The 27,731-nt window shown below is 38.3% G+C and overlaps 1 protein-coding gene across 4 annotated transcripts; it reads left to right on the top strand.

Annotated features, from left to right (window-relative positions):
- Positions 1-42: 42 nt before the first annotated feature.
- Positions 43-27,731, top strand: WTAP (WT1 associated protein). 4 transcript variants are annotated; one of them, XM_076333928.1, is made up of 10 exons: positions 43-261; positions 2,369-2,461; positions 4,145-4,182; positions 4,304-4,359; positions 11,641-11,699; positions 13,475-13,602; positions 14,858-14,908; positions 19,470-19,648; positions 24,452-24,606; positions 26,508-27,731. In XM_076333928.1, the coding sequence occupies exons 3-10, from the start codon at positions 4,153-4,155 to the stop codon at positions 27,089-27,091; spliced, it is 1,242 nt and encodes a 413-aa protein (XP_076190043.1). In that variant the 5' UTR covers positions 43-261; positions 2,369-2,461; positions 4,145-4,152; the 3' UTR covers positions 27,092-27,731. The 4 variants fall into 4 exon arrangements, 3 of the variants coding, with proteins under 3 accessions (XP_076190043.1, XP_076190042.1, XP_076190044.1); XM_076333927.1 differs by lacking the exon at positions 2,369-2,461; XR_012994934.1 differs by lacking the exons at positions 2,369-2,461; positions 14,858-14,908; positions 26,508-27,731 and adding an exon at positions 19,860-20,205 and having other exon boundaries at positions 24,452-24,520.

The raw sequence follows: 27,731 nt of genomic DNA, 5'->3' as shown, positions 1-27,731 counted from the left end.
CGCTCATTTCCTCCTTGGGCGCCATTTTGTAGCGCAGAGAATCCGCAAATAAAGAGCGGGCGGGAGCGGCGCGCGAGGGAGCCCGGGCGGGGGGACGCGGCGGCGACCCCGGCCCCGGAGCGGCGGTCCCTGTAGAGCTGGTTGCGGGCGCAGAGGTGGCGGCGGGCGTGAGCGGTGGCGGCGTTTCGCCCTCGATGTGACGGGCGCGGCCCGAGCAACTAGTGAGCTGGGAGAGCGAGGCCTCCGCACCGCGGGCGGGAGGTGAGTGGCCGCGCGAGCGCTCCTCCCCGCCGCCGAGCCCCCCACCCACCTTCCCTGGCACCGCCGTCTTCCTCCTCGCTGGAGGTAGCGGGACCCGCGGGAGGGACCGGGCACCTCGCGGTCTCGGGCCGCCAAACCCCGGCGGCGGCTCCATCCCTCACCTCGAGCGGGGGGCGGAGCGGAAGCACTTAGAGCCATTTTGTGCGAGGCCCCGAGCCCGGCCTGGCTGCTCTGCTGGGATCCTCCTCCCCTAGCCTTCGGCAGCCGCCACGCCCGGGCACGGCCGCTGCCGCCGCCGCCCCCCCCCGGGCGCGGGAGACGCGTTTCTCTCATCCCTTGTTGAAGACGAGCGAGGGCGGCCCGGCGGGGCGGGCAGTGCCTGAGCTTGGCGGGGGGGGGGGGGGGGGGCGCGGCAGCGGGGTCTGTCAAGCGTCTGCGGCGAGCCGGCCGGTCAGCGGCCTGCAGCTGCGCCTGGCCCGCAGCCGGCGGGGTCTCCGCGCAGGAGGCGGGGCTGCGCGCGGGACTCGCCGTCTGTCGGGGGGTGGGTGGGCGCGCGACCCGGCTTCAGACCGCCGTTGCTGAGGCGAATGTGAAGACTGCCCGGTCAAGAGTGTTATTTTGAAGCTTTTTTTCATATTTCGGGGGCCTGGAGCCTATGCCGGGGTTTTCCCCGGGGAACTCTTTTTCATATCGTTAAAAATAACTGCCAGTTACTTCAGGTGTAACTAGTAGAGCAGCATACCTGATGTTATTTAATTACTTTGTTTCTTACGTTTTTTAATCCTTAAATCCTGTGTTTCCTAAACATAGTAGTAAAAGGTGTACAGGCTACTGGAGTTCCCAAAATTAAAATGCACTTTCCCCATTTCAGCTCTCTTAATATTTGAAGTGCCATAAAAGCCTAAAACATTGAGATTACATAAAAATTCTTTCGATGCTCATGACAATGTTATTTTAAGTATGGAATATGGTTTTATATTGCTCGTTGCCAGGAGCAGATATGCAGAAGGAGTGGCATATAGCAGCCATCATTTCCCCAAAGTCATGAAAGCGTTTAGTTAGGACAGTACAGTTAAGCTGTTCATCATATAAATCACAAAATATAATTGTGTTAATTCCAGTCAGTTGTACAGGAATGTTGTTTTAGTTGGTTCTTTTTAATGTAGAAAATGGCACTTCATCGTGGTCTTGCAAAATATTTCTGATCTGCGTAGGAGAGAGATCTTCTCTTTTAGAGGAGAGCCAAGTGATGAGAAGCACCTCTTGCTGCACAGTACTTTAAAAGTTACTGTATTAAATTCAAAGAATGTTGTAACGTTACTGTCTGTAGCATACAAATTCATCTGAACAGAAAGCTAAGGCAAATCACTGACGACTGGTGTAGTCAGCCTGATGCTCTTAATGTTTCTGAAAAAACACTGAGCACAATGGTAGAAGTATATAGCAGTAATAAATTTTTCAGCTTTTGGTAAGTTACTGTAGGTGCCAAAAAAAAAGCTGTTGCATGGGAGTAGTGAGGTGAAATTCACACATACAGAAAGAGTGCTAGTGCTTATCTGAAGATGTGATCAACCTAGCTTTTCCAAAATAACCTGTAGAATATTTTTAGTTTGTGTGTTTTTAAGTGTACGGTTCTATCACTACAAGTGATAATAGGTGGCAGTAAGACATTAACTTATGTAATGCAGTGGCCTGTAACCTCAGTCTTCAGCACTTTTGTGCTCGTCTGAAAGCAAGAGGTGGCTTTGTAAATGGTGGTGTGCTGGGCGTAGAGGTTAGAGTAGCCAGGTCTGGTGCTGCTGTATAGAACTGGATGATGGAACCTTGTGCGAAGTCTGGAGACACGAGGTAGACTACCCTTAGATGGAGCATCAGCCTTTGATTTCTTTCAGTCATGATTGTGGCAGCAACCAAGCGTTTATAGTTGTTGTATGCTGCTGCAGGATTCACAAGCCAAGTCTTTAGGGAAACTCACCTTTTTTGGTATTTGTATGCTTCTGGTACTTTTCTGAGGAACACAAATAATGACTTGACATCATCTGTGCGCAGTTTAATCAGTGTTAGCTGTTCTGTGGGACATCTGAAAAGCATGTTTCTCTTTGTCAAGGACTTAAATCTTGCTGAGATCTTCAAGACTACATCCAAACACTGAAGGAGTTAAAAGATTCTAAAAATCTTCAGGAAGATTATAGTGGAAGAGGTAGGCAACCTAAACACAGGGGTCACAAGCATTCCCCCTGTGATCTCAAGTTATTCTGTGTTATTTTGGATGACTGAGTTGGGCACTGGCAGTTTGTATTGATAGCCTCTTATGCTTGAATATATTTAAAGTATGTTTTTGATAAAACAGTCTCAAATAAGGAGCTGCACCCAGAAGTTAAAAGCAAAATGCTTGAGTAACTTCTTGTGTGCGAGAGAGAAGGTGGTGGTGGGACTTCTTAGGCTAGGGAGGCACTTAAGTGTGTGTGTGTTACTAAGACTAGGAACAGGAAGCTGCCATTCATCAGTGAGATGCTTCTACTGAATGTTTTTGGAAACCTTTCTGTGGGTTCTAGTGTCAGCTTTTCTTTTATGAAAGGCTTGGAAGTTGTTTCATCTGTGCGCTGTACTTGGTGTGTGGGTTTTTGTTTGGTTTTTCGGGGGTGGGGTGTTTTTTTTTTTTAACCAGGGCCTTGTTTGGTAGAGTGCTGTGTATTTGTCAATGGTTAGTGTAGGTTGAAGAGGCTCTACTTCATTTGGTGTGTATTTGTTTGTTGTCTTGACAAACAATTTTAGGATTTGTTTGTCTTAGGATTTGGAGAAGTTAAATTAGTTCATTGGGTGTTGTTGTGAAAATACCTAAGGTGGTCTGTAAAAGTCCTTGAGAAAATAAAATATTTTTTTAACTACTTAAGAGCATTGTTTTTGTGAAGCTAAATGTTTACAACCACGGAGTTGACACATCCTTTCCCTGGTATACGTGCATTGCAGCAGCTTTACAAGCTTGTTGAGTCTTAATATTATATGCAACCTTTCTGTTGGAAAGCATATTGCAAAGATGCATGCCTCTAGCAAACCTTGTATTCATTGTTACTTGTATGCTTATAATCTTTGCGGACTCAATATTTTTTGATATAATCATAGTTGTAGAAAATACTATGTATTATCCTTTTGAGGTAAGGAAGCATGTCCTGTAACTCAAGGAAGTGTGAATTTTTAACCTAGCACAATGCAATCCTATTATGCTACATACACACAAGAGGGATTGAATTTGATGGTGTATCCAAGCCATTTATTTGACATCTTACTTCTTCCTAAAAAGATTCACAAGGGGTTTAAAATAACTGTTTAATACTCCTGTTCATCAGAATCTTAAAAGTAGAAGAGTAAGTACTTGGAAGAACGTTATTTTGACATAACCCAAACATTAGTGGTAATGTTCACAAATTATTTACTTTTATTCCAAAGAGAAACTGAAGTAGTAGTATAAATTGCTTTCCTCAGACCCTGATTGTCCTCTACCTTGTAAAATACAATGTTAAATAGATGTAGGCACATACGAAATGTCAGTTTGATCTAAACAAATGTAGACAAAGTTGGGTGGCTTTGCTTAGTTAAATAGGAAGAATTGATTACTGGTAGGCTTTATAGACATTTAAAGACAGTTTTGGTTAACTTTTGGAAAGAATGCATCTGTTGACTTTGTTATCTAGATTACAGCAGCAAACTTGTCATAGTGTTGTTTTGTGCTCTGGCTCTGCATTGTGTGGAACCAATATTTCAGTAGTCTAGTATTGCAAATTAAAAAAAAAGCTAGAAGTACAAGTTTCTGACTTGTTCAGTATTTCATGTACACTAGTAACTACATTAATTAAACCCCCCCTTTTTTTTTCTCCCCCTTCAGAGTTCACAATGACGAATGAAGAACCTCTCCCAAAGAAGGTATGTTTAAAAATTATTTGTGACTTCCCCTCCTGTCCTTCTCTTCCTCCCCCCTCCCCTCCCCCCCCCCCCGGGTAATCATGACAGCTTGATAAGTTGTGCTTCTCCTTTTGCTCCATAGGTTCGCCTTAGTGAAGCAGATTTTAAGGTTTTACCTAGAGACGAGCTTATCCTAAGGTAAAAAGCAGTTTTTCCATCTCAACGTTTTAGTGAACTTTTAATGGAAGATGTGTGACCTCCCTCTTCCATTGTTTTTAGTATCCTTGTTCTGAAAAACTATTTTATCCTTTTCATGATACATCTCTTTTGTAAAGTTCTCATCTTGGCTCAAATATTTTTATATATAGTTTGGGGGGAAATGCTTTTTCCAAAGAGACAAAATCCTGAACAATGTTTTGCAATACATGAGTAGGAGTTTTTTTTTCTTCACTTGTAACTTTAGAAGATACGGTTGCTTGCATTCCTTGCTAGATAGCAAGTTATTTTTAAACATCAGAAAAATGTCAACTCCTTACTCCTACAATAAATTTTAGGTTTTCTTAGTCTGCGCGGTCTTCTCCTCAGCATGTTCAAATATTAACAGTAAAATGTTAAAATGAAGTTTTCATCGCCTAGAACTTGCATAAAGAAGAGCCTGGCCATCTTTTTCACCTTTTAGAAGGCTGAGTGTCGCCATGGAAAATATAGTAGGCAATCCTGTCACACAGACCACCTGCTTAAAGAAACTGACCCAAGCCACTTGTCTCTGTATACCTGAATTTCCTGATTTGTAAACAAGGAGCTAACTAGACTAGGCGTCTGTGGGTCATCTGTTTATCTGCTGGAGTATTTTGTGTGTGCATTTTGGTAAACTTCAGCTCTTGGCTTTTTGTACACTGTAAGTTACTAGCATTATTAGGATCTTGCAAGTTAAATATTGCTATTTCATAGAACAAAGACTAAACTGTAGAAACGTGAGGATACAAGTGCAACACTTGATGTATATGATCAGCTACTCCCTCTTCTGGGCAAACTATCCTGCCAGCTACTTCTGGGGTGACAGTTCTTTCCAGGGGAGTCAACATAGTCTGGCTCCATATGTTTAAAGCTGGTTTCTGGCTTCCTCTGAGTATCTAGTCTTCTGGGTAGTAAAGGATAATGTATTTAAACAGTAGGAAAAAGTGCTGCTTTGATGTTGAGTGGTTTAGGCCTTGTGAACCTTTTCAGCAAAGTTCCTGTACTCAAGATTATCCCCGGGAATAGCAAACTTCTAAGTCTGTAAAGCTATGCCCTTACTTCCAGCTGTAAAATTCCTGTCAAAACTACCAAAGCGTAGATTCTGTGCAACTTGCTTTCTGATTGATAGTGTGAAAACAAAAAAAGGCTTCCAACTGTAATCAGTTTCTGTAACTTGCAATGACTAGTTGCTACCATAGAAGAGATCCATTTCCAGCATATATTCAAGTGAGTGTGATGGAATACACCCAAGGGAGGTAAGTTACGTCAGCAGCTAAACTGTGTTAATGAAGAGACAGGAGGGAATTTGCTAATGACAGCTGTGTTGCTATTGAATCTTCTTCTTAGTGTAGACAAAGCAACTTCTGCTCTCAAAAAGGCTGCTTGATGGATTTAAGGAGAGTAACTGTCCGTTATATCCAGAAGTGGAAACTTAAATGCTGTTTTGGCCGTGTCCATTTTATTTGTTTGCATTAAGCAGTCCTACGAACACTGTTTTTTCTTTGAATGGGGTGCATATTTAATGGAGTTATAGTAAGTTCACCTTTAATTGTGGTTTCACATAAACACTAACTTGCTGGCTTCATATATAGGTTGGAATAAAATATAACACTATTATATGTATATCATATTTTAATCAAAGGCATCTCTACTACTTTCAGACATAGCAAAGCATGTGTTGACCACTACTGGATTGTCTTAAATTAAGATTTGGAATGCATTTTTTGGGTCCATGTTTTGGTGGGACAAATGCTTTTTAAGATACAGGCATGCGTTACCTGCTTTTGGTCTTTTAGGTAATATATTATCATTGCTGTACAATTGCACTGATGAAATACATATGTAGAAAATATTAATTCTTTTTTGTCAGTTCCTGTGCCATGAATCCCAATTTCACTGTTCTTTTCCACGAAGTACATAATTTAGGTTTGCTCATTTTAACTTCTGTTGACTAAAAGTGAGCAGGATCAACAAGAAGCCTTTCAGTCCAGCCTTTTGGGAATTTCTGCTTGCCTCATTGCTTGTTGCTGTGGACTCATGGCCTTCATCTTTCCCCTCCCCTTTTTAATGCAGTAGCTACTTAGCTTGACTGTGTAGGAGGTTCTGTGAAGAAAGAAGAGCCAGGAACATGATAACAAAGTGCTCTGGGGATCATAGCTAAAGATCTGATCAGTATTGCCCTGATCGTTTAGCCTAGTGGTTGGTATGTAAAACATTGAAGCACCCTGATTTACACAAGCAGTTCTGAGGAAATACAGTGCTTTTACTGAACTTCAATCAGCATGAACTTCAAGTTACTTTTGGAATGGCTCAGGTGCAATGTTGTGTGTGGCCTACCCCCTAAGTGCTTATCATTTATTTTTGGAAAAAGTGAACCCGAAAGCTCAGCATAAAAAATGGGTGCTCCAAGAAAAATAGTGGTATTTATGGAGGTATTTTGAAGCCATGGAGTCTTAAAGTCTGCTTAATATTTTTAGAGAATGAAGGGAATTAACTAACCTACGTAATGCTGCCCAATTATCTTCCAGTTCTTGTGAGACTGTAAGTGACCCCTTGAATGTAAATCGGATTCAGGGCTGTCTTCCTAGTTCTGTGTACAGCTCTCTGTTCTTTAGTGCCTTTCCAAGTAGCACGTTACTGAGGCTCTTCAGATTGTCACTGTTTAGCCATCAGATTACTGACATGAACTACTAAGCAGATCAAGAACCAACACTGAGTGAAACCAAACTGACTGGAGAAAAGAGCTGGCTTTTAGCCTTCGTCTTTTTCCCCCGCTCGAGTTCACTGATGAGCTGCCTGAGTCCCCTACAGATGTACCAGAAGGGGCAATATGGGGCAAGGAGGTCAAGGCAACTCTTGCGTTTGCTTAAACCAATGCATCTCAGGTTACTTAGAGAACTATCTCTTTCTTGGACCTGGGGAAGAAAGGCTTCAGACTTAAGGTCTAGCCAGAGAGTTCCTATAAATCACTGGTTTATTTAAAGAAGATTTTGCAGTATGTGCAAATTCTTAAACAGGTTAACTGAAAACTGGATTTTTATGTCACTGTAAGTGTTGATTTTACCTGTCTACTAAAAAAGTTTAAACTAATACAGGTATTATGTGGAGATGAAACCTGGTAGAAGGGATACATCTTCAAGTAAGGCAAAAAAGTTTTCCAGAGGGAAATGCTTTCCTCCTGTAGTTGAAGATGTGCTAGTAGCAGTCTTCAAATTTTAATTCTGACATAATTTGTGGGGCGGGAGGCGGAATATTTCTGTTTGTATCACTACTGATTTTTTTGAACGTGTTTCTTTTACTGAACTTTAGAATGTATTTAGGGTCAAAAATCTTTTCCCTGAAGAACCTGTAATTTGAGCTAGCTGGAAAACGTTTGAAGTATGTAATTTCTAGGAATGCTATTTATATAGAAACTTCCATAATTTATCAGAGGTCTTTAATGTGTTCTGGTGTCTTATGGGGAAGTTGCATGTTTTTATGCAGAGAATTACAGTATTTCTGGATACAGTTTGCATTAAAATTTCTAACTGGATCTGAAATAAAGACCTACTCTGTGGCATATGGTGACATCCATGAGTTGACTTTTTCTGTTTCTTGATAGCAGTAGGGCCTATTGGAGGCTTCAGATCATACTTGCCTTTTTTTTTTAACTTGTAGCTCTGAACCCTTGGACTGTACTGGAGTTGTGCTTGGTAGCTGGGATTTCTAGGTGATGCTGCATCCGCTGCTAGATTAGCCTCAGCTTCTGCTGTCTAGTTTCAACATGGCATGGCTGAGATTCCATCGTTGTGCAAAGGCATCATTACAACGTTCCACAAACTTGCTGTCCTTGTCACCTCTTTCAAGCTCTGTGTGAAAACTTAGCATGTAAGATTCATGTAATGGGAATGCAGGCTCAGCCTTGCATATCAGCAGCTGGGAGTCCATATTACTGAAAAAAGTATAGAAGTAAAACTGTTGTGCATGGAGATTCAGTTGTACAATGTAAGACCAAAGTTGTGCATCTGGAAATACTGTCCTTCTGTTGTTCAGGTAAAAACAGACTTTCTGTGAGAATCGTTCATTCTGTGAGAATGGTGTTACAGACTCAAACACAACTCATGTAGTCATTTGAGACCTAGAAAGAGAGAGTTTTACACCTGTCCTGTTTGATCATAGCATCATCTGGTCTTCTCTAACAGTGTAGACATAATAGAGAAGAAGGAATAAAAAGATAGGGGTTAACAGTGTTCAGAGTTGGAGCACTAAAAATACTGTCAATGATCTTCAGCATCCTCATTTTTTTAAAAGGCTTTATTTTGTCATAGGTCCTTATTTTCCTTTTTATTTTCTTCTGCATAACTTAAGAAGCTACAACTTCAGCTTTTCAAAGATCAGAATTCCCCTTTAATTCCCTCTGTTAATGATCTGTGCTACTACTGTAAATAAGGGAACACGATCAGAGTGAAATAAGCTGGAAAGACAGTATTTAGGAAAATAGATTCTTAAAGGCAGTGAACAACAAAAGTTACTGCAAGAGAAGACTTAAGAACTTAGACATTATAAAAGGTGTTTAAAGTCTTAAGTCAGTTAATAGACACTTAAGTGAAAACTAAATTATCAGGGCCATCACAAGACTGTTTTTAAAATACCTAAAACTAGTCAAAGTATGTGTGTGTATATATATAAAAAAAGAAAATCTTTGTTTTTCTTCCTTTAACTTGGTTTCATGAATGTTCTTGAGAAATGTCTTGATATATTTGGTAAATATTTTGACATGTTAGTCCTCAGGATTACTGAGATCACTACAAAAATACATACACATCAGATGAAGAATCACAACTGCAAGTTTGATTGAAAAGGAATCAGTCCCCTTTCAGTAAGGGCCTACCCATATATTTGCTTATTTTCCTGAGCCGAAGTTATTTATAAGAATGGTCTACTTCATTAATGGGAATTTTTTAAACTTTAATTGTTTCACTTTTTGTTTTGATGCTTTTAGTCTACTCGATTGTCTGTTTTAATGTTTGGGGTTTTTTTAATCTAATTGCATGAAATAAGCCTGCTTCTGATTTTTGTCTCTGTAGTTGCTAGCTTTCTGGTTTGCCTGAAGTGAGGTGAAAACCAGATCAATTGCTAGAAGAGAAAATTGTGTCCGAGATCTTCTATAGTTTTAGCAAAATTGAGACATTGCATGTGTGTGAAATTAAAGCTACTGTGATAGAAAAAAGTTTAAGTTTAAAATTCATGGCTTGATTGTTGAAGAGTTCTCTGAGTATGTCAGTGTGGTGATCACAAGTTTATTCTGTACAATTTTGTAAACTTGCTTGAAGATGAACTGCAACAGTCTTCACCAGGTTTTTGACAAAACACTGTGTCTGAAGGGTCATGTTTCTAGAAGAGTTGGCAGGCACATGACTTGAAAAGTCCGTGACATGGCCTAGTGCACTCTGGTTTTCTTTTCCAGTAATTCAGTTCTTGCTTAAATACTAGCAGTTGTTGAGAGGTGACTTGGAGGTATTATCTCTGACATTCTTGGTAGACCACGGGCTATGTGGCTTCTTGTTTTCCGATGGTGGTCTCTCATGTTTACTTAACTTGTGTCTCAGGTCTTCATTTCACTTGCTTTTTGTATAGCTCCTATTATTGGGGGGGAGTGTCTCTGTGTGTGTGTGTGTGTCATGATTTTGACAGAATTACTGTTTTTAGGCTGTAAGATGTAACTTAGAAGTCAAGTAATCGTGCAGCTGTATTTGAAGACCAATTCTTTTATTTCATGTAATTCTTTCATGTAAAAATGAGGTTCTTTCTTTCCAGGCTTGCTATTTAGTAGGCTGTTTCAGTTTTACTTTTGGGGAATTGAAATCTCCTGAACTAACATAGAACTTTTAGTGATCAAACGGTGAAACTTTCGTTTCTAACAATGTTCCTTTTAGAGCAGAGACGTAAGTTTAAGGGTTAAGTGGCAATACAACTGCTCTCTTCTACACAGCTTAGAATCATAAAATAGTTTGGGTTGGAAGGGCCCTTTAAAGGGTCATCTAGTCCAACCCCCCTGTCATGGGCAGGGACATCTTCAACTAGATCAGGTTGCTCAGAGGCCTAAGAGTAATTCATGATGATTTCACGTTCAGCTGGAGAGATGCAAAATTTTGTTGCTGCTGGGAGGAAGACATCTTGTGCTTAATTTTGCTTTTGCCAGTGATGTGATCTCACTTGCTGTTACAGAGCTGATGCTTTTTAGATCCTTTAACAAGCTGTTTGAATTCACTAAATGGTCAAAAATGATCTAGAGTTAGATTTTACGGTTTTGATTGAGGTAGTGGTGTTGTAGGTTAAGGAGTTAAAATAGAGCAGTTATGTTGAGTCTGGCATAAAATAGGTGGCAGGGAGAAAGGGTGGTGGGGAGGAGGGAACAGAAACCTTCACCTTTTGTAGTGGTAAGCTATTAGATGAATTTGTTTCATAACGTGGAATTGTACCATTGTGAGGAAGACACATAGTTAGAAGCAGAGTACTTCTTTAAAAACAAACAAAAAAACCCCAAAACATCATCCTGTGAGCTTTGTTGGTAAGGCATGTCGTGCTAAGCTTTACTGCAGACTTTATTTGCTACTGATTTGATGGTTTGTGTCAAATGCAATGCTGTTTTTAAGTGAGAGGTTTTCTGATTGTGGATGAATTGCTTGAATAACATGCCTTCAGAGAGTTATTAAACTGTTTGGCTTCTGGTTGATGAATATAATCGGAGTATGGTCTTGGTTCGAATGAGCTGGTATAACTACTTAACCTAGACTGCGAATTCTAGTGTATTGTAATACACTTCTGCTTGCCGTCTTGTTTGCTTGGTAACAGATTTAATGTTGTCTTTGTATTATGGTTTCTGTTACAGAATTTTGTTTGAAGTGTTCTGCTTTGAGAATGAGATGTATCTTAGGTGCTTTACACAGATAACTAAGTAATAAGTGTTTGATCCCAATGTTTGTCCAAAATGTTACAGTAAGTTTTAAGATGTCAATTTCAAGTGTTGTAATGCACAGCTACCTTTTTATCCTTTTGAGATGCGAAGTGGATTATAACTATTTCCATGATTAAAAGCCCTATTTTTAAAACTGGAATTGACTTTTATCCAATTGTGTAATTCCTTCTTGACATTTTCTGATTATGGTATAAATGTATACTCTGAAAGTTTAGGAATGAGATGCCTTGATTTAATAAACTGAGCTTCAGAAAACTTTTTTTTTCTCTTCGTCTCTGCAATAGGTGGAAACAGTATGAAGCATATGTGCAAGCTCTGGAGGGCAAGTACACAGACCTTAATTGTAAGTTAGCCAAGTTTCAAAATGGTACAAGTTGCTTGAATGTTTGTATAAAGCAGAGTGTTCAAGTAATGTCTGTGCTTTCTAAAACTGTTAGGAAGAAGAGATAATAATCTATGTCAGTTACTTGTCAGAAAAAAAGTCCCTGTCTTCTCTACTGTAAGTTTTCAGCCTTTCCCAACTTTCTCAGACTCACCTTCCTTTGCAGATCTTACACAGCTTCTAAAAAGTCTATTTTTGCATGTGTAGGATCTTCTGTACCCAGACTGCTGGGGGGGGGAAAAAGTCCCAAAACATAACCCCACAAATAGGTGTATTTTCATGACTTTTCCATCAGAAAGGAGATGTTATCCTCTACCAAAATATTCCATGAATGTTTATGCCTTCAGTAGTCTTACAGGATTGTAAACCACATGGGAGGGGGAATAGTTTGTAGAGGTGAAGGTCTAAAATGAGTCCCCAAGTAATGTTTGATCTGATTAGGCAAATTAACTATTTGAATGTCAGTCTTACGTGGTCTTTAAAACTTGGTCTGTACTTCAGTCTTTCAAAACAGAATATAGGAGAAACATCCTACTCTCAAATGAGAAAAGCTGGATACATTCTGGAAGTGACTGAATCACCAATCCCAAGTTATTTTTAAAAATTGTTGGCAGCTAGAGATGGGCTCTTTCCTGTTTTCACTCACCTTTTCAGTCTAAATACTTAAAGACTTAGTACCACTGAGTTTGAAGGTTTTTTCTGTCAGTCCGAACAGATACCCTCTCTCTCTGTTGTTACGTCCCTCTTCTACTGCCACCCCATAATGTTTGAGTTTTGGAGAGACTGAAATACAGCAAATGTAAGCAGTTGATTTCATTCTAATCTCAAACTGTCCTAACATAGATAAATAAATAGTTTTAATGTTCCCAGTTTCTCAATTTTGGAAAGTCTAATACAGGTTGTAGTAATCAGCATTATTGAATTATCTGCAAAGAATTATTTAGAAATAATTGTCCTGAAGCAATTTTGTGATGTTCTTAGTTTAAATTTACAGGTGCTCATTCTCAAGTAATTGAAAAAAATAAAAAGCTTAATTATTCCAACTGTCCATCATTTTATACATGACAAGTAGCAGGGTGAATGTATACTGTTTGTATCAGGCTGCTTGCATGTGTTCCTGTTTGAGTGATTTGGAAATGTGCTGTGCTGCTTTCTCTCATATTTCATATATAAACTTTCATAAATGTTCATGGATCAGAAGAATTCTTCTAGTTGCAACTGAACTGCCATTTCTGAAGTTCTCTAATGTCTTACTGTTTACTCATGGAGTGTTGAGACCAGTTTGAGGATTGATCACAAATGGCACTGTTTTACAGACTGCGGATCATTTTTTGCCAGAGTGTAGACTTTCCCCCTCCCCTCCCCTGGTCTCAACATTTCTTATAGATAGCAGGACAGTCCCAACTTCCCAAGACTACTGCCAGTAGTGGTTGGTTAAGCAAGCAATTTAAAAGTTAATTCCTATATAAACATGGAAACATTTTCAAAACTTTAGTAAGCCTTAAGGAAGGATCAGAAAGATGTATTTAAAACCAACTGTTGTCAAGCTTTTCTAATACTTAATGATACTTTGATTTTTCTTACTTATGCTTATTATGCTTATTGTAGTCATGCTTATTTATTTAGCTCTTGCTGTTTATGAATTTCGTTTTCAGATTCTTTTAGCTGTCTTTAAAAACTGTTCGTGAGAGGATGCTATAAAACATGTGCTTTTTGTGTTTTATTACTTGTATTAGCTAATGATGTGACGGGGTTGAGAGAGTCTGAAGAGAAGTTGAAACAGCAACAGCAAGAGTCTGCCCGAAGAGAAAATATTCTGGTGATGAGGCTGGCAACTAAGGAACAGGAGATGCAAGAGTGTACTGTAAGTATTTAGAGAGGATAAGTGTTTTCAGACTGTTACAGATATATCAGCATTTGAGCCAGTACCCATGAGCTATGTTTTTCGTATAACTATAGCATACCTTTTTCTGTGCTTGAAGAAATGGCAGGGCACTTAAACTTTCACTGAATTTGCAAAGATTATTTCTTAAAGTTTGCTCTTTTTAATATTAGTTATTTCAGTTGATTTTCAGCAGCAGTTGTGCTTGGAAGGACTCTTGCTTCAGAACCAAGCTAATTCTTGCATGAGCTGTGCTTACTTTCTTCTAGCATCTATCAACTGTGCATATTTACCAAAAATGTTACTTCTGGCTTATCACTGGATGCAGGAACAAATTGAAATGTAAGAATAAGATTGAGTTTACTAGGTTTCATTTAGGAGGTTTTAGGCTGATATTTACGTTGGATTTGGATAACAAGGTATTTGTAAGCTTCCGCATCCATTTGGCTAGGTAGAGGAAAGAGCTACTGACTTTTTCAGAGGGAGTTCTTTTGAAACTTGGCAGATCTGCTTCTCGGGGTTTCTAATGTTCTTTGTACTGAATATCTTCTTTTATTGTTGTTTCTGTTTCTCTCTCCTTTATTTCTGTGGGTTTTCTGTGACTTTGTTTTCTTCTGTTTGGTTTTGGTTTTTTGAAACTCTCTTCTACCACTTTTGGACTTCTGATTTTTTTTTTTTTTAAATTACCTTCTTAACATAACTTTCACCTACTGCTTTAATTTGGCAGTTCCTGAGAGAAGATTGTAAAAAGCTTCTTACTGCTAGTTTGTGTAACATGCTCCTGAGAGCTTCTTTTATGAAAAACACAAGCTCTCTGCAAAACTAATAACTAGTATTGTAGCTTTCCTCTGTTATTTTCTTTTAGCCTTCCTTTCTTTTTTCCTGTAGGTTTTCAGAGCTGTCAGGTATAGTAGTGTGACGCTTAACTCTGTACACGTTATTTTCACTGCTCTTAAGACCATAAGATGACTTTAGTTTGTAGTGAGCGCTGGTATGAAAAGAAAAAATGAGGGGGTAAAGCTTACTTTGCAGTGGCAAAAAACGAATCACAGAATCACTGAGGTTGGAAGGGGCTGTGCACAGTTGGGTTTTGAGTGTCCCCTAGAATGGAGACTCCAAAACCTCCCTGGGTGACCTGTGCCAGTGTTCAACCACCCTCACAGCAAAAAGCATTTTCTTATGTTTAAATGGAATTCCCTGTGTTTCAATTTGTGCCCATTGCCTTCTGTGCTTTCAGTGGGCACCACTGAGAAGAGCCTGGCTCCGCCTTCTTTGCTCCCCCCATCAGGTATTTATGCACACTGATAAGATCCCCCTGAGCCTTCTCTTCTCCAGGCTGAACAGCCCTAGTGCTCTCAGCCTCTGCTGTGTGTCAGATGCTCTAACCCCTTAATCATCTTCATGGCCCTTCGTTGGCCCCACCCTAATATATCCATGTCTCTCTTGTACTGGGGAGCCCAGCACTGGACCCAGTACTCCAGATGCCTCACCAGTGCCAAGTGGAGGGGAAGGATCACCTCCCTCGACCTGCTGGCAGCACTCCTCCTAATGCAGCCCAGGATGCTAATGAAGATCTGTTCTGGTACTATACCGCAACACTTCCCTAGTAGTAAGACTACTATATTGATCCTGCTTCTCTTGTTAGTTTTACTGATAAATTCTGCTGTGAGGAACAGCAGTAATAAGAACTTTTTTCTTTTGAACTTCTGAGCATATAGCTGAAACAATAAATACTAAAAAAATGAAATGTAAATTTTTCACCAAAACCAAATTTGTGTGTACTATTTTCACCTTTCTTCCTCCCTATTTCTAAGAGAATGAGTTAGACAAAAATTTCAAGTATTTAAGACTGAATTTTGACAAGATCATGAAGACGATAGGATTTTTGGCTGCACTTTGTTATAGATGTCTATAGCTGTGATGCATAGGCTTTTCAGAACATCTGTTTAGAAGAACTTCTGAAGAGCTTTTGTTAATTTCAGTGTACTTAAAAAAAAAAAAGGGGGGGGGGTACCCCAACCTGTGAAAAAGAAACAAAAAAGAAACACCCACACACACCCCAAGTGGCTTTTATTTTTCCAGGTCTTGACACATGAATAACATCAAGGGTGTAATCTCCTCCATAATGCATGGAGGTAGGAAGATGCATCCTGGAAGAAGGGGGGTAAAAGCTGTAATGGAGACATTGGCACCTTAAAGTGTTTCCAAGTTGAAATGCACGTAGTGTCAAGAAGTTCTGGAGGACTACTTGGCTTTGTATTATTAGATAGTATTTTTCCAGTAAAGTAACAGTAGCAAAATAAATCATATTTGATGATATGCAAAGCTAAGATACAGGTTGCTAAATCGTTTCATAAATGATCAAAAGCTATTCACCATATGATGTTATTTTGACATGTCTAATTTTTAGTCCACAAATTAACTTTATTTTTTAGCATAGTTAATGTTTTATAATCCATATTTACATGTAAAATATACCAGTGACAGTTATTTATATGTAAACCTTTAATGTTTCCTGTCACATCTTAATTAGAAAGACTGAGCATCTATGGTGTCAAGTTTCTTGAAAACTACAGATGAATATTTACCATATAATACTTATTGTTCATATTACTCTTAATGTATTTTTGGGACATGTTTTACACTTAAAACTTACCACGTTCTGGTCTTGCAAATTTAAATGGATAAAAACAAAAATACTATACCACATTCAAATGGTAGTAGTTGACAAAGACTGAGTTTTCTGACTACTGATACGTAAAATGCTTTGCTAGTTAAAATATACTAGCTCTGTTTTAGAATAAGGTGTGATACTTTGTCTTAGTTGCTGTTTTAATTTTTACCCTTCTTCTAAAAAGGTAAAACACAACAAAACATACCGTAGCTTATAAAAGTCATTAGTCATCGTCTTGAAAGTATAGGTGTGCATGTCAAAGTAGCACTAGCAGAATCATTGTCCTGATTCTGTTTCAGCACTCTTTTTGAAGAAACAAGATGGTAGTTGAGTGCATAGTTCCATTCTCTCGTGCTCTGTGCGAAGTCTAGCAGCAGAATATATGGGTTTCTTTTGAGCAAGGAGCTTACTGAGAGTCTGACTGGTGTTGCAAACTTACTCTGCATAGTTTAGGGTGGCTAACTAAAGGGCTAGGTTGACGTTTAGCTGTTAATACTTCATGTGCCCTATTGTCAGCAGCAGCCTTTAGCTACCTTCCCCCTAGCAGGAACAACGCCCTAAAAGAGGTTGCTGCTGTTAGGGAAGTGCAGGTGAGGTATTGGCTACTGTTTCTACATAAAGCTTTGTTTCTGGCAGAGGTGGTGATGAAGTTATTGCTACTTCAGGAAGAAGAATGAAATAAGGAAATAGACAGAAGGGTTGAGGTATGGGCTTGCTTTAGGAGTGGGTCATATTGGGGAGAGGTTGCTAGGTCTGGGTGGATGAAAAGCCTGATAGGTGAGAACTGTGGAGTTACAACTAGAGAAAGCACTTGTGGAGGGATGGAGAAAATCTGAGTTTGAGGAATAAATGGTCTTTAAGTTTGGGGAGTGAATGAGCAAGGGTTGTTCAGCTCAAGTAAGTAAATTCTTTCTACGTGACTGTTTTAGGAAGGACAGCTGACGTGGTGTGTGGAACCTATGCAAGTGCTCTCTGCTTGGACTAGGAGCATGAGCTAGAGATACCCAAATGAGACTGTTAAATAACTGGCATTGGACAGAATCAGCTGGTCCTCTTGAGTGTTTTAAGTGCATTTCTGGCATGAGTGAGGAGCAGGTGGCAGCAATTCTTTGTGCTACTGATCCAAGGAGTCTGTTAACAGTTCTTAGGCTGGCAGTAGAAGGAGGAGGGAGCTGGGCCTAGGTAAGACAAGGAACATGGTCTTTCTTTTTCCTCAATGATGCCTGTCTAAAAATAGATTGGGAACCATGTTGCTGTAGCATAATTATATTCCTGGAGTATGTTGCCAGCAGGAGTGTCTGTACGTGTGCAGACATCTGTTAAACTAGCTGTTTCACCCTCTACTAGTGCTAGCCCTCACAAAGAATTGACAGGTTGTTGAAATACTTCTAGTAGTGCAAGTGTCAAAGTTGAGTGGATAGCAAAGATATATCAATAACAATAAACTAAATAGATCATTATTCAGTGAGCAACATTTTGTGCATTCAGTGAGGCAAAGGACCTGTGGGGGGTAAAATGCCATCCAAGAAATGTTAGGATAATCTTAATTTGGACTTCCTATTTCTAAGTAATGTTTGTAGGTGTGTTCTTGAGTGCTTTATTTCTTGAAAATATTTTTATGCAGTGCTTTACTCCCTTTATATTTCTTTCTGGACACACAAAAGTTTGTCTATTTAAAACTTAAAGTATGATGGTTATTTCAGTTTTTTTCTAAGTAGCTAAATAGTTTTATTTTGATAATACCAAATTAATGTGAAGTCAGTGGAAATATTTCAGTTACTGAAATAACTTTGAAATCACTTAGTTGAAATAAAATCCAAGAATTGTTGCTACTTCACAGTGTAAGAATTAAAACATATGTTGTCCTCAATCAGGAAGTGACTGAGGTCACTACTGCTTGTTTTTAAGGTAAATTAAATGTTTGTACTTACGCTTTCTCTTCACCATTGCTGTCTAAAGACCCAGTAACAGAGTAACTGTATATACAGGAAAATGTTTGAGCTGACAGTGCTTTTGACTGTGCTGCTTGTCCCAAGTAAAGCAAAATGTGGAGGGAGACTCTCCCTCGACTTTGCCAGTGATGCCTTGTACTGTTTGTCAGTGAAACTGTTGCTATCAAGTCTGGTTGCAAGATTGTGTGTGCAGCAGGAGGCAAACCTTCTGACTTTCAATTAATGTTTCTTTTTTAATCTCTTGTAATTTTGTTCACCTCTTGCTGATGAAGAAATGTGTGATAGAAGGAGCATAACAAATTGAACTTAAGAGTGAACACTGTGTAGGCTGATGTGAGTTTGGTGGCTAGCTGGATTCTAAACACGTACTGTTTAGTACATTTTAAGATTATTGTGATGGGATTAAAATAAAAGAAACTTTCAAAAAAGTTAATCCTATTTAAATACATCGAAGTTTTGACTAATGAATGCTATATTTAAAAGAAGTCCTCTCACAGTTACTCCTTCTGAAATTTTGATTGTATTGTAAGTCTTCTGGCTTATACATTATAAAATTGTAAATCTTTTGGGTTGTGGTTATTGCAAGAGAATCAAATCCAACCAAAATCTGTTCAACTGGTGTTAATATTTCTAAATTATTTTGTTTTAAAAAAATATGCAAACTTGCATCATAAGTGACTATTGCATTTGCAAAAAAACTTAGACGTTTGTAAAAAAACTTTTTAGTAGTTGCTTAAAAATATTGCTTGTCAATATTAGCTGTAATGTTCCACAGTAGCTTTCACTGAAGTTACATGGAAACTAGCTATCTGTTTTAAGCAGATAACTCTTTGTATATATTTTTTTTTCCCCAAAAAAGAGTGCAGGCAGATATAAAAGAAAGGGAGAAATATAATGCTCCAGTCGTTGCTTTGGCAAATGTAAACTGACATGTAGAAAACGATTTGAAGCGGGGGGGGGAGGGGGGGGGGGGGGCGTGGTGGAATTGGCCTTGAAAGTTTAAGCTTGGCAGGTGGTGGCATGGGTGATTGGGTGAATATGCACATTGATAGGGTGCAGGTGGGCAAAAGTGATCTTTATCCTGCCTTTTTCAGGTTAGTGTTGAAAGAAGGCAAGCTTCCTTGATGTTATCTTTGGAATAACTATTTTTATTTGTATCTGAATGACTTCAAGATTTTATTTAATACTGTATAAATAACAGTCTCTCCTCTTATTTTATGCAGAATCAGATTCAGTACCTCAAGCAAGTCCAGCAGCCTAGTGTTGCCCAACTGCGATCAACAATGGTGGACCCAGCCATCAACTTGTTTTTCCTAAAAATGAAAGGTGAACTGGAACAGACTAAAGACAAACTGGAACAAGCCCAAAATGAACTGAGTGCCTGGAAATTTACGCCTGATAGGTAAACAAAACAAATACTCCCCAGTCAAGACTTCCCTGACAGTCCCACTACGAGAATGCTATGGTGGGACAGCCAAGTACTCGTTTCCACACCAAGACTCAGACGTTTTGAGGCAAAAGCCACATTCTTATACTGTCCAGCTTGTAATGCTTAATGTAAAACTTACCAGATGAACCTTGTGTTTCAGCTTTTTTCTCCCCCTTTGCTTCAGAGGCCTGACGGCGTCGGACTATTCTGAAGAAATGGCCATCTTCGAAAAAAAATCTTTTCTAGAACATGTAGACATTTGCAAAATTGTTCTATTTGAAGAAAATAGAGGGAGAAACAGAAGTCTTAAGTCTGTGGCACACTGTGTCTACAGACAGTTTGGAGGAGAGAGAACCTAGAGATTATAAATCATGAATTGAACATGTAAAATTCCCGTAAAATGTAGAAGTGGAATATGCTTCGCTCTTAACCTTGAGCCTAGTGACTTAGAGACACTGTAAGTCAGTTTTGCCAATAAGACTGTGGACTTCCTGCTTGTTCACTGAACTGCTGGGTCAAAACTCGATGAGGTGAATTTTGCGTTAAAGAGTTTACTTGCTAACCAGTTTTGAATAGCCATGAGAGTGCTATTTGATATCACAACAGTGGTAGTGTACACATTTGACTGTTTAGCCTTTGGGCTCTCTAGCACTTCACGGAGCCTTAAGTCAATGTTGCTAAATAATGAACTGTTTTCTGGATGGTTGGTAATACTGTGGATGCCTCAAAATTAGGACTGTACGAAAATGTACGTTCTATCTAATTGCAGGTTTAAAATTGTTGGAAGCAATATATATATTTGATCACAACTAGCATGTATAAGAAAAACTGGTTGTGATAAGTATTTACTGCATGTTTTCATGCAGAAATGAGAATTTTTTGATCTTCTATACTAAGAACTGATCTCAAATGCTCAATACAGAAGGCACACAATGGCACCTGTCTTCAGTGTTGGTGGGGTGTTTTTATTCCTTTGTACACCTGTTTTTTTTGTATTTCACTTCTATATAAAATGTGCCTTGAAATAGTTGTAATATATAGTTCAAGGAACACTGCTGGTTATACTGTTGTATTGTGAAACTCCTGGGATGAACGAGAATTGAACAGGTTGTTATTTCTGCATTGTCTCGTTCTCTGAAAACAAAGTCAGTATTTTAACAAACCAAAAAACTTAAATGCATGCATTTTCCTTGGTGGAATCAGTGAAGGAGCCTTTGCTACTCTATTAATGCCTCTGTTCTGTTGTCCCAAGTTACTTGTAAGAGTAGCGATCTGGGACAGTTGGGAGTGCATGTCTGAGGTGTGTAAAGCGAAATGCAGATTTGGTATAGCATTTGTGTGTTTATTTTTTTTTTCTTAGTGAATTGAGTTCTATTTAGTAATTTGAGGTTTTGATTTTCAAAACAGTTGGGCAACGTTTTATGACTCAGTCTCATCCTAGAAAATTCAGTTTTAAATTAAAAAAAAAGACATCCAGCTGTCACAGAAGGTGATGTATTCTAACTGTTCTGATGACTTTTATTAAGATGGCATTACGTATTTTTATAACTCGGAAGTATCTTAACTGTTTGTGCTTCAGATGATATGGGATCGAAGAGTAGTGTACTTACACAGGTTTATTTTTTTTGCATGAGTAATGACTTAAGAGCAAAAGAAAAACCTACAGAAAAACTTTACCTTTTTAAGTGATACATCTGGAATGATTTTGCTATAGCAGTATCTAAGATTTTAATGATCTAGCATCAAAACAGAGGTAAGACTTGCATTAATAAATTGTTGATGTGTTACCAAGCCATTTGTAAAGCTCACTATAATGTGCGGATAGAGGCATGCCGTGCAGATTGCTTGTTTAACTTGGAGTTCAGAAAATTACTTAACAAGCAACCTGTATCTAAATGTATTTTCTGAAGTCCTCAGGCTCTAAATGTGTGTGTACAGCTGAGGAGAGACAAGTAACTTACCACTTTCTTTCAAGCAAAAGTATCAAAAGACAGTTTTGTTATTTCTGTAGCTACAACGTACCCTACTATGCATCATATAATTTTAAGTTGGGGTGTGAATGTGCATAATTCGTATATGCAGTAGCTGGAATACAGAAAATTAGAGTTATTTCCTGGTAAATAATTGAGGCTGTCTTCATTAACTGGGTTAAGATTTTATTGATTTTTATTTCTGGAAAGGTAAAGAAATGATGACTCACGTAAAGTACTTATAGGATTTTTCACTCTCTTTGCATCCCGTCCCCCCTTTTAATTGCTTTAATTGTCCATCCTTGTATGCAACTACTCTTATTTCACGGCATCTGACCCAGTTTTTGAAAGAGGTGATGCTCCTATTCAGATCCCAAACTGGTGTTCTTAGGGGGTAACATGTTAACCGCAACCCTAAGCGGTATTAGTTCTGGGCCTTAACCATAGATAAAGGTGTACAGCATAATCATTGCTGATGTCTGGAGGGAGGAATAAAAGAGCATGTAATCGAAGGAATGGCTATGCTAAGCCATTTCAACCATTGCTAAGCAGAGCGTATACACTTGAATGAAAAATTAGTAAAAATGTCATTTGCAGTAAGCCTAGTACAACAAACACTAGTTTTCTGAAATTTAACCACTTACATTCTTACAGGTTCTGTTGCATATATGTTCAAGAGGATTTGTGAAAGCAGTGCCTTAGTTTTACAGCTAATAGGAGTTATTTTAATAGTTACTGGATTTTATATTCTTGCATGTGTTGTCTTTTTTTGTAAATTGCAAGGGGAGGTTAATTGGTGCCATACTAGTTCAGAACATCTGGAAAAATTTTGATGGGAAGAAATAGCATTATAGGTAACTATGCAAATTTCTATACAGGTAATAAACATTTTACATTTTGGCAGGAGTTAATATGAAGAAATTAATGGGATTCTAAAATTGTCCCAATTCCAAGGTAACTGGTACTTGCTAATTCTACAGTTGACGTTGTTTTGTGAAGAGGAAAGCATTAAATGACTTAAGCACTGTGAACTTCTTCAACTTGCAGTGATGATGAATACAGTAACAGGAATTTGCAAATGGCTAAAAATCATTGCATGTCTGCCTAATAACTTTTGGGATATGTGACATTGGTTATCTCCAAAGCGGTCCTGCTTTACACAGAATGAACATCTCTAAGGAAACTTGCATCTTAAGTGTGCGACTTGGACTGTATTAGGTCAGCACATTTTAAACTTCAAGGACCTGGCATTGGACATCTCATCAAGAAAGAAAACAGGTTGCTGCCTTTAGCAGAGTTTCAGGCTTCCAAGACTTTACACAGCCAGATTCCTTCTGGAGCAGCCCATCTGAAAGATTTGGGAGAGTCAGTCGGAAAGTGTTAAATGGGGCAGAGCTGGCAAAACTTAAAAGTTGTCTAAGGCTTGAATGCTTAAAAGGTAGTTGATAAGGAAATTATTATTTTAAATTCTTTTGGTTGGGTGTTTTGGTTGCAGGAGAGAACCGTGGCTGTGAATTGTAGCAGAAATTTCCTGTTCTACTTTTTTAATCCTGAAAATTTCTTTCAGTCTTTGTCATTTGTTTAAAAGCAAACAAACAAAAAATTAAATGACCTTCTTGGTCTTGAAAAGTAATGCAAATCCTGCCATTGAATTCACAATAAACCTGTTCAAGTTTGGGTTGGGTTTTTTTTTTTGGCAGAGCTTACACTTCTGTAGAAGAGGACAGCTTCGTTATGTTGTTGAGGCTGTTAAAAGGAGAACTGTTTGTGGTTGCTATCTTGACTTTGGCAGACCAAGAGTCTTAAAGGACTTTTATTTTTCTCTTGTATGGAGTCAGCTGTATTGCCTATATATTAATTTGCATACTACTTCCTATAATGCTTTACAATGCAATTTTTATCGTGAAGATTAAAGATGTGTGATGTTACCCATTTAGTAAAGAAAATCTTGTCAGTTCAAAATATTTTTTCCTGCCTGTTTCCCATTTCTTTCAGAAACTGAACAACCTAATGATCGTTACTCGTGATCTGAAATCTGTCATTCTAAAGGAAGTAGATTAATAAGATACTCCTTCCTTAATTTCCTGCCAATTTTTAACTACATTTTACTTTCTCCTTGCCATGCAAGATGTGCTTAGGAAAAGCTGACCATAGAAATCATGAAACAGACTGTGTAAATTACTGTCAAATATATAAGCTGAGTTGAAAAATAGACATCTACTTTTTTAAGCAAGAGTGCCTGGACAGCGTTGAAAAGAATGTCTGAGCCTCTTAAAGAATAATGGATGTCACTATGAAAAATGAATATGGGGTTTAGTATTTTTCCCCAAGCCACTTTCTTTTCTTCACCCAAATTTAATTACTAAATTTTATTAGCACAATAAATGAAGAAGGTTTTTTGTTTATAATTGTTTACACATGTAATTTTTATGCAGTACTTAATCTTTTGAATTACAAGGCACATCTTTAATCAAATATTTAACTCCATTGAGAATTAGCACATGCAAGATTGTGCATACTGATAATCCAGATGTTGGTATCAAAAAAAGAACAATATGCTTATTCGTATTTGCAGTAATAAAACTTGCCTTCCACTTTATGGGACAGCGACAGAAGATCAACTGGCATTGGAACAGCACGTGGTAACTATAGGGAGACTTTCTGCTATGACAATTATGTTGAGGCATAATGTTCCTTGAATTGTGACATGCAGAAATTGCATCTCCTTTTTGTCTGTAATTGTGATTGAGGAAGATTACTGAAGGTTTTATATTCACTTTGTGATAGATGGCTCTTTCCTTTGCAGCCAAACAGGCAAAAAGTTAATGGCGAAGTGTCGAATGCTTATCCAGGAGAATCAAGAGCTTGGAAGGCAGCTGTCCCAAGGACGTATTGCACAGCTTGAGGCAGAGTTGGCTTTACAGAAGAAATATAGTGAGGAACTTAAAAGCAGTCAGGATGGTAAGGGATTTATTTAAGAAAATGGAAGTTGCCTTGCACTTCTACTAGTTCAATTTCCTGATGATACACATACTGTAAAACCATTTTTGCCAGAATGAAAGGGCAATATCGAGTACAATATGACAGTTGTAAGTCTTCACTGGTAGTCTCAATTAAAAAAAAACAACCCCTAAACTTAACTTTGGGGGACTGGTGGGATTTGCAGCTGCAGTAATGCAGCGTTTGAATTTGAAATTGCCAGATTTCATACTGTAGGTCTTGCTATTTAATAGGGAATGTTTTGACTGCACACATTGGTGGTGAATTGGTAAGATGAAAGCTGTTAACGTTGCATGAAGCTAAGCATGCACTGAGAACAGAATACTACTTGTTAACTCTGACTAATTTTGAAATTATTTTTTAAAAATGAATTTTTTAACAATGTCTAAGTATAATAAAAATAGATTTTTTTTTTGCTTGGGTAACCCAGGTGAACAAAAATACCTCATTATTGCATTCACGGTCCAAATTTTACAGCATTGTAAACCTAAATTGAAATTACCTATAAACTCTGACCTCTTGCATAATTTAAATGGAGGGGGAAAATGCAAATCTAAAAAAATCTTCAGTTGAGAGTTCTGCATAGAATCAGTGGGTTTTTGGTAGAATGTTGCAGAGTAGGTTATCTGATTATTACAGTAAGTCTTGGGACATGAGCTATTTAGACACAGAAACCTGGGTATGTTTTTGTTTTACAGCTGACGTCTGTGAGATAGCATAGACTTGATTTGGCATTATTTAAGTCGATGACATATCCTATATTTTTAAGGATAGACACCCCCCCTTCATATTTTTGAGAAAGTAGCAGTATAAAATAATATATAATTAGAATTCTTAAGGTAAATTATTCTTTCTGTAATGACATGTTGTTGGAATAGTTACCCTTTGGCTTCTTAACTACTATTTAGATAATGCACTTCATCTAAATTTATCAAGTTCATAATTGAAGCAAGCATGGACATTCTTTAAAGAGTTTCTGCTCTTGAATGCAGTATAGTAAAGCCAGCTCCGGAACTGAGGTGTGTTCTTAGCCCCTATTGCTTCTTCCCCATATGAACAGAGACTATAATAATCCTGCAATAGCAGTTTTCCTAATGATTTTTTTTCCATAGCACCAAGAACACTTTAATTTTATGAATTTTTACAATAATAAGAAGATTGCATTTAATTTGCTCCTTCATATCAATGGTGCAGTTGAATTGAAGACTAAGGGATTCAGTGTTCTACTGTTTTCAGGTCAAACTTGTTTGGCTCCAAAAAGCAATCTAATTGTAAAATCCTTTTTCTTGGGACACAAGTAATAAAACACCCTGCAGAATTAGTTAGCAGTTTTGTTGGTAAGAAAGTCTCTCTTTGTGTCCCGTTATGCAGGATTTAAAGGAGTAAGAGCAGTAAGAGCTGAAATTTCCTTGAAATGTGACTAAAATCTTTTTTTTTTGTCACTGAATAGGCTTTTCAGTTATTCAGATCTATTATATATAGATGTGGTTCATGGTCACTTTTACAGTATTACTGCTAAGGTTTTATTCTTGAGTAAAAGTAGGTACACGAGTGTCTACTTGCAAAATATTGTTAGAACTGAGCTGTTTTCCAAATACCCTTCTTTCTTGCCCAGAAATTAATTTCTTCTCATATATTTTTATATATTCTGAGTAGCAGTATAAAAAGTATGTAGATGATAGTTACGCATTTCCTCCTTCAGAGGCAGAGTATCAAAACCAGTGCATACCTGATGGCTGAAAAATAGTCTGTTGAAAAATTTCAGCATAAAATGTTGAATTACAGGATTATAATTTTGTCTTGAGATTCAAGCTATATATGGGCTATTAAGTATTTGCAACAAATGTGTTTTCTTTATATAGAATTGAATGACTTCATCATCCAGCTTGATGAGGAGGTAGAGGGTATGCAGAGTACCATTCTAGTTCTTCAGCAGCAGTTGAAGGAGACTCGCCAGCAGTTGGCGCAGTACCAGCAGCAGCAGTCCCAGGCCTCCAACCCAGGTACCAGCAGGACTCCATCTTCTGAGCCTACAGACCAGGGAGAGGCTGTGGGTAAAGACTGCAGCCGTCTGGCAAACGGACCAAGCAATGGTAGCTCCTCCCATCAGCGGACATCTGGGCCTGGATTTTATAGGGAGGGTAGCGGCACGGAAGATGACTTCCCGGCTTCTCCAGGGAATGGTAATAAGCTGTCCAACCACTCTGAAGATAGAACTGGTAGAGGAGGTGGTAGCTACATAAACCAACTCAGTACTGGGTATGAAAGTGTAGACTCTCCCACTGGCAGTGAAAACTCTCTCACTCACCACTCAAATGACACAGACTCCAATCATGATCCTCAAGAGGAGAAAACAGTGAGCATGAAAGGTAACAGAACTGTGGGTTCTCGTCATGTCCAGAATGGTTTGGACTCCAGTGTAAATGTGCAGGGTTCAGTTTTGTAACATTTTTCTGCAACATTTTTATACAGTGTCATTTAAATTGGGAGAGGATACTGTCCAGAAGCTGTTTAAATTAGTGCATACTTGTCACAATTTTGCCTTTTTGTGGGTTTCTTTTTGCTTCAATACCTCTGCCACTTTGGAAATTTTAACAGTTAATTACGTTGAATGTTGCTAAAAGGATGTTTGTGTAGCTCAAGTTATTTTTATATGAGTTAATGTGAAGTTGAAATGGAAATTATTTCCATAAAGTATAACATAAATGATGTCTGTACAAATCTGTGTATATCTAGAATCTGTGCTGTGTAAGGGCATTCTTACTCATACTGTTATACTTGCACCACCTTCAAAATTTGTCATAATAGCTGTGGGTTTATGACTGCCAAGTTTGCCCAGTACAGTAGTTTTATCACTAAAAGATGGACTTAATGAAGAAGTCCTGTAGTAGTTTCAGTGTTAATTACAGTTTTTCCCACCATACATCTGTGCATTTTCTCCTTAGGTGACCGAATGTTTATGAATTGTGTGCATAGTTACTCAGTTTTTAAGAACTGTTGTATCCTGTTTATGCATATTGCTCTGTGACTCCAATATTATCTTACCTGTACTGACCAAACCTAAATAAAAACTTTTAATAATGTAA

The sequence above is a fragment of the Aptenodytes patagonicus genome, chromosome 3 (genome assembly GCF_965638725.1).
Source record: "Aptenodytes patagonicus chromosome 3, bAptPat1.pri.cur, whole genome shotgun sequence".
Classification (NCBI taxonomy): domain Eukaryota; kingdom Metazoa; phylum Chordata; class Aves; order Sphenisciformes; family Spheniscidae; genus Aptenodytes; species Aptenodytes patagonicus.
The sequence above is the reverse complement of the archived record's forward strand: the minus strand, read 5'-3'. Positions and strand labels throughout refer to the sequence as shown.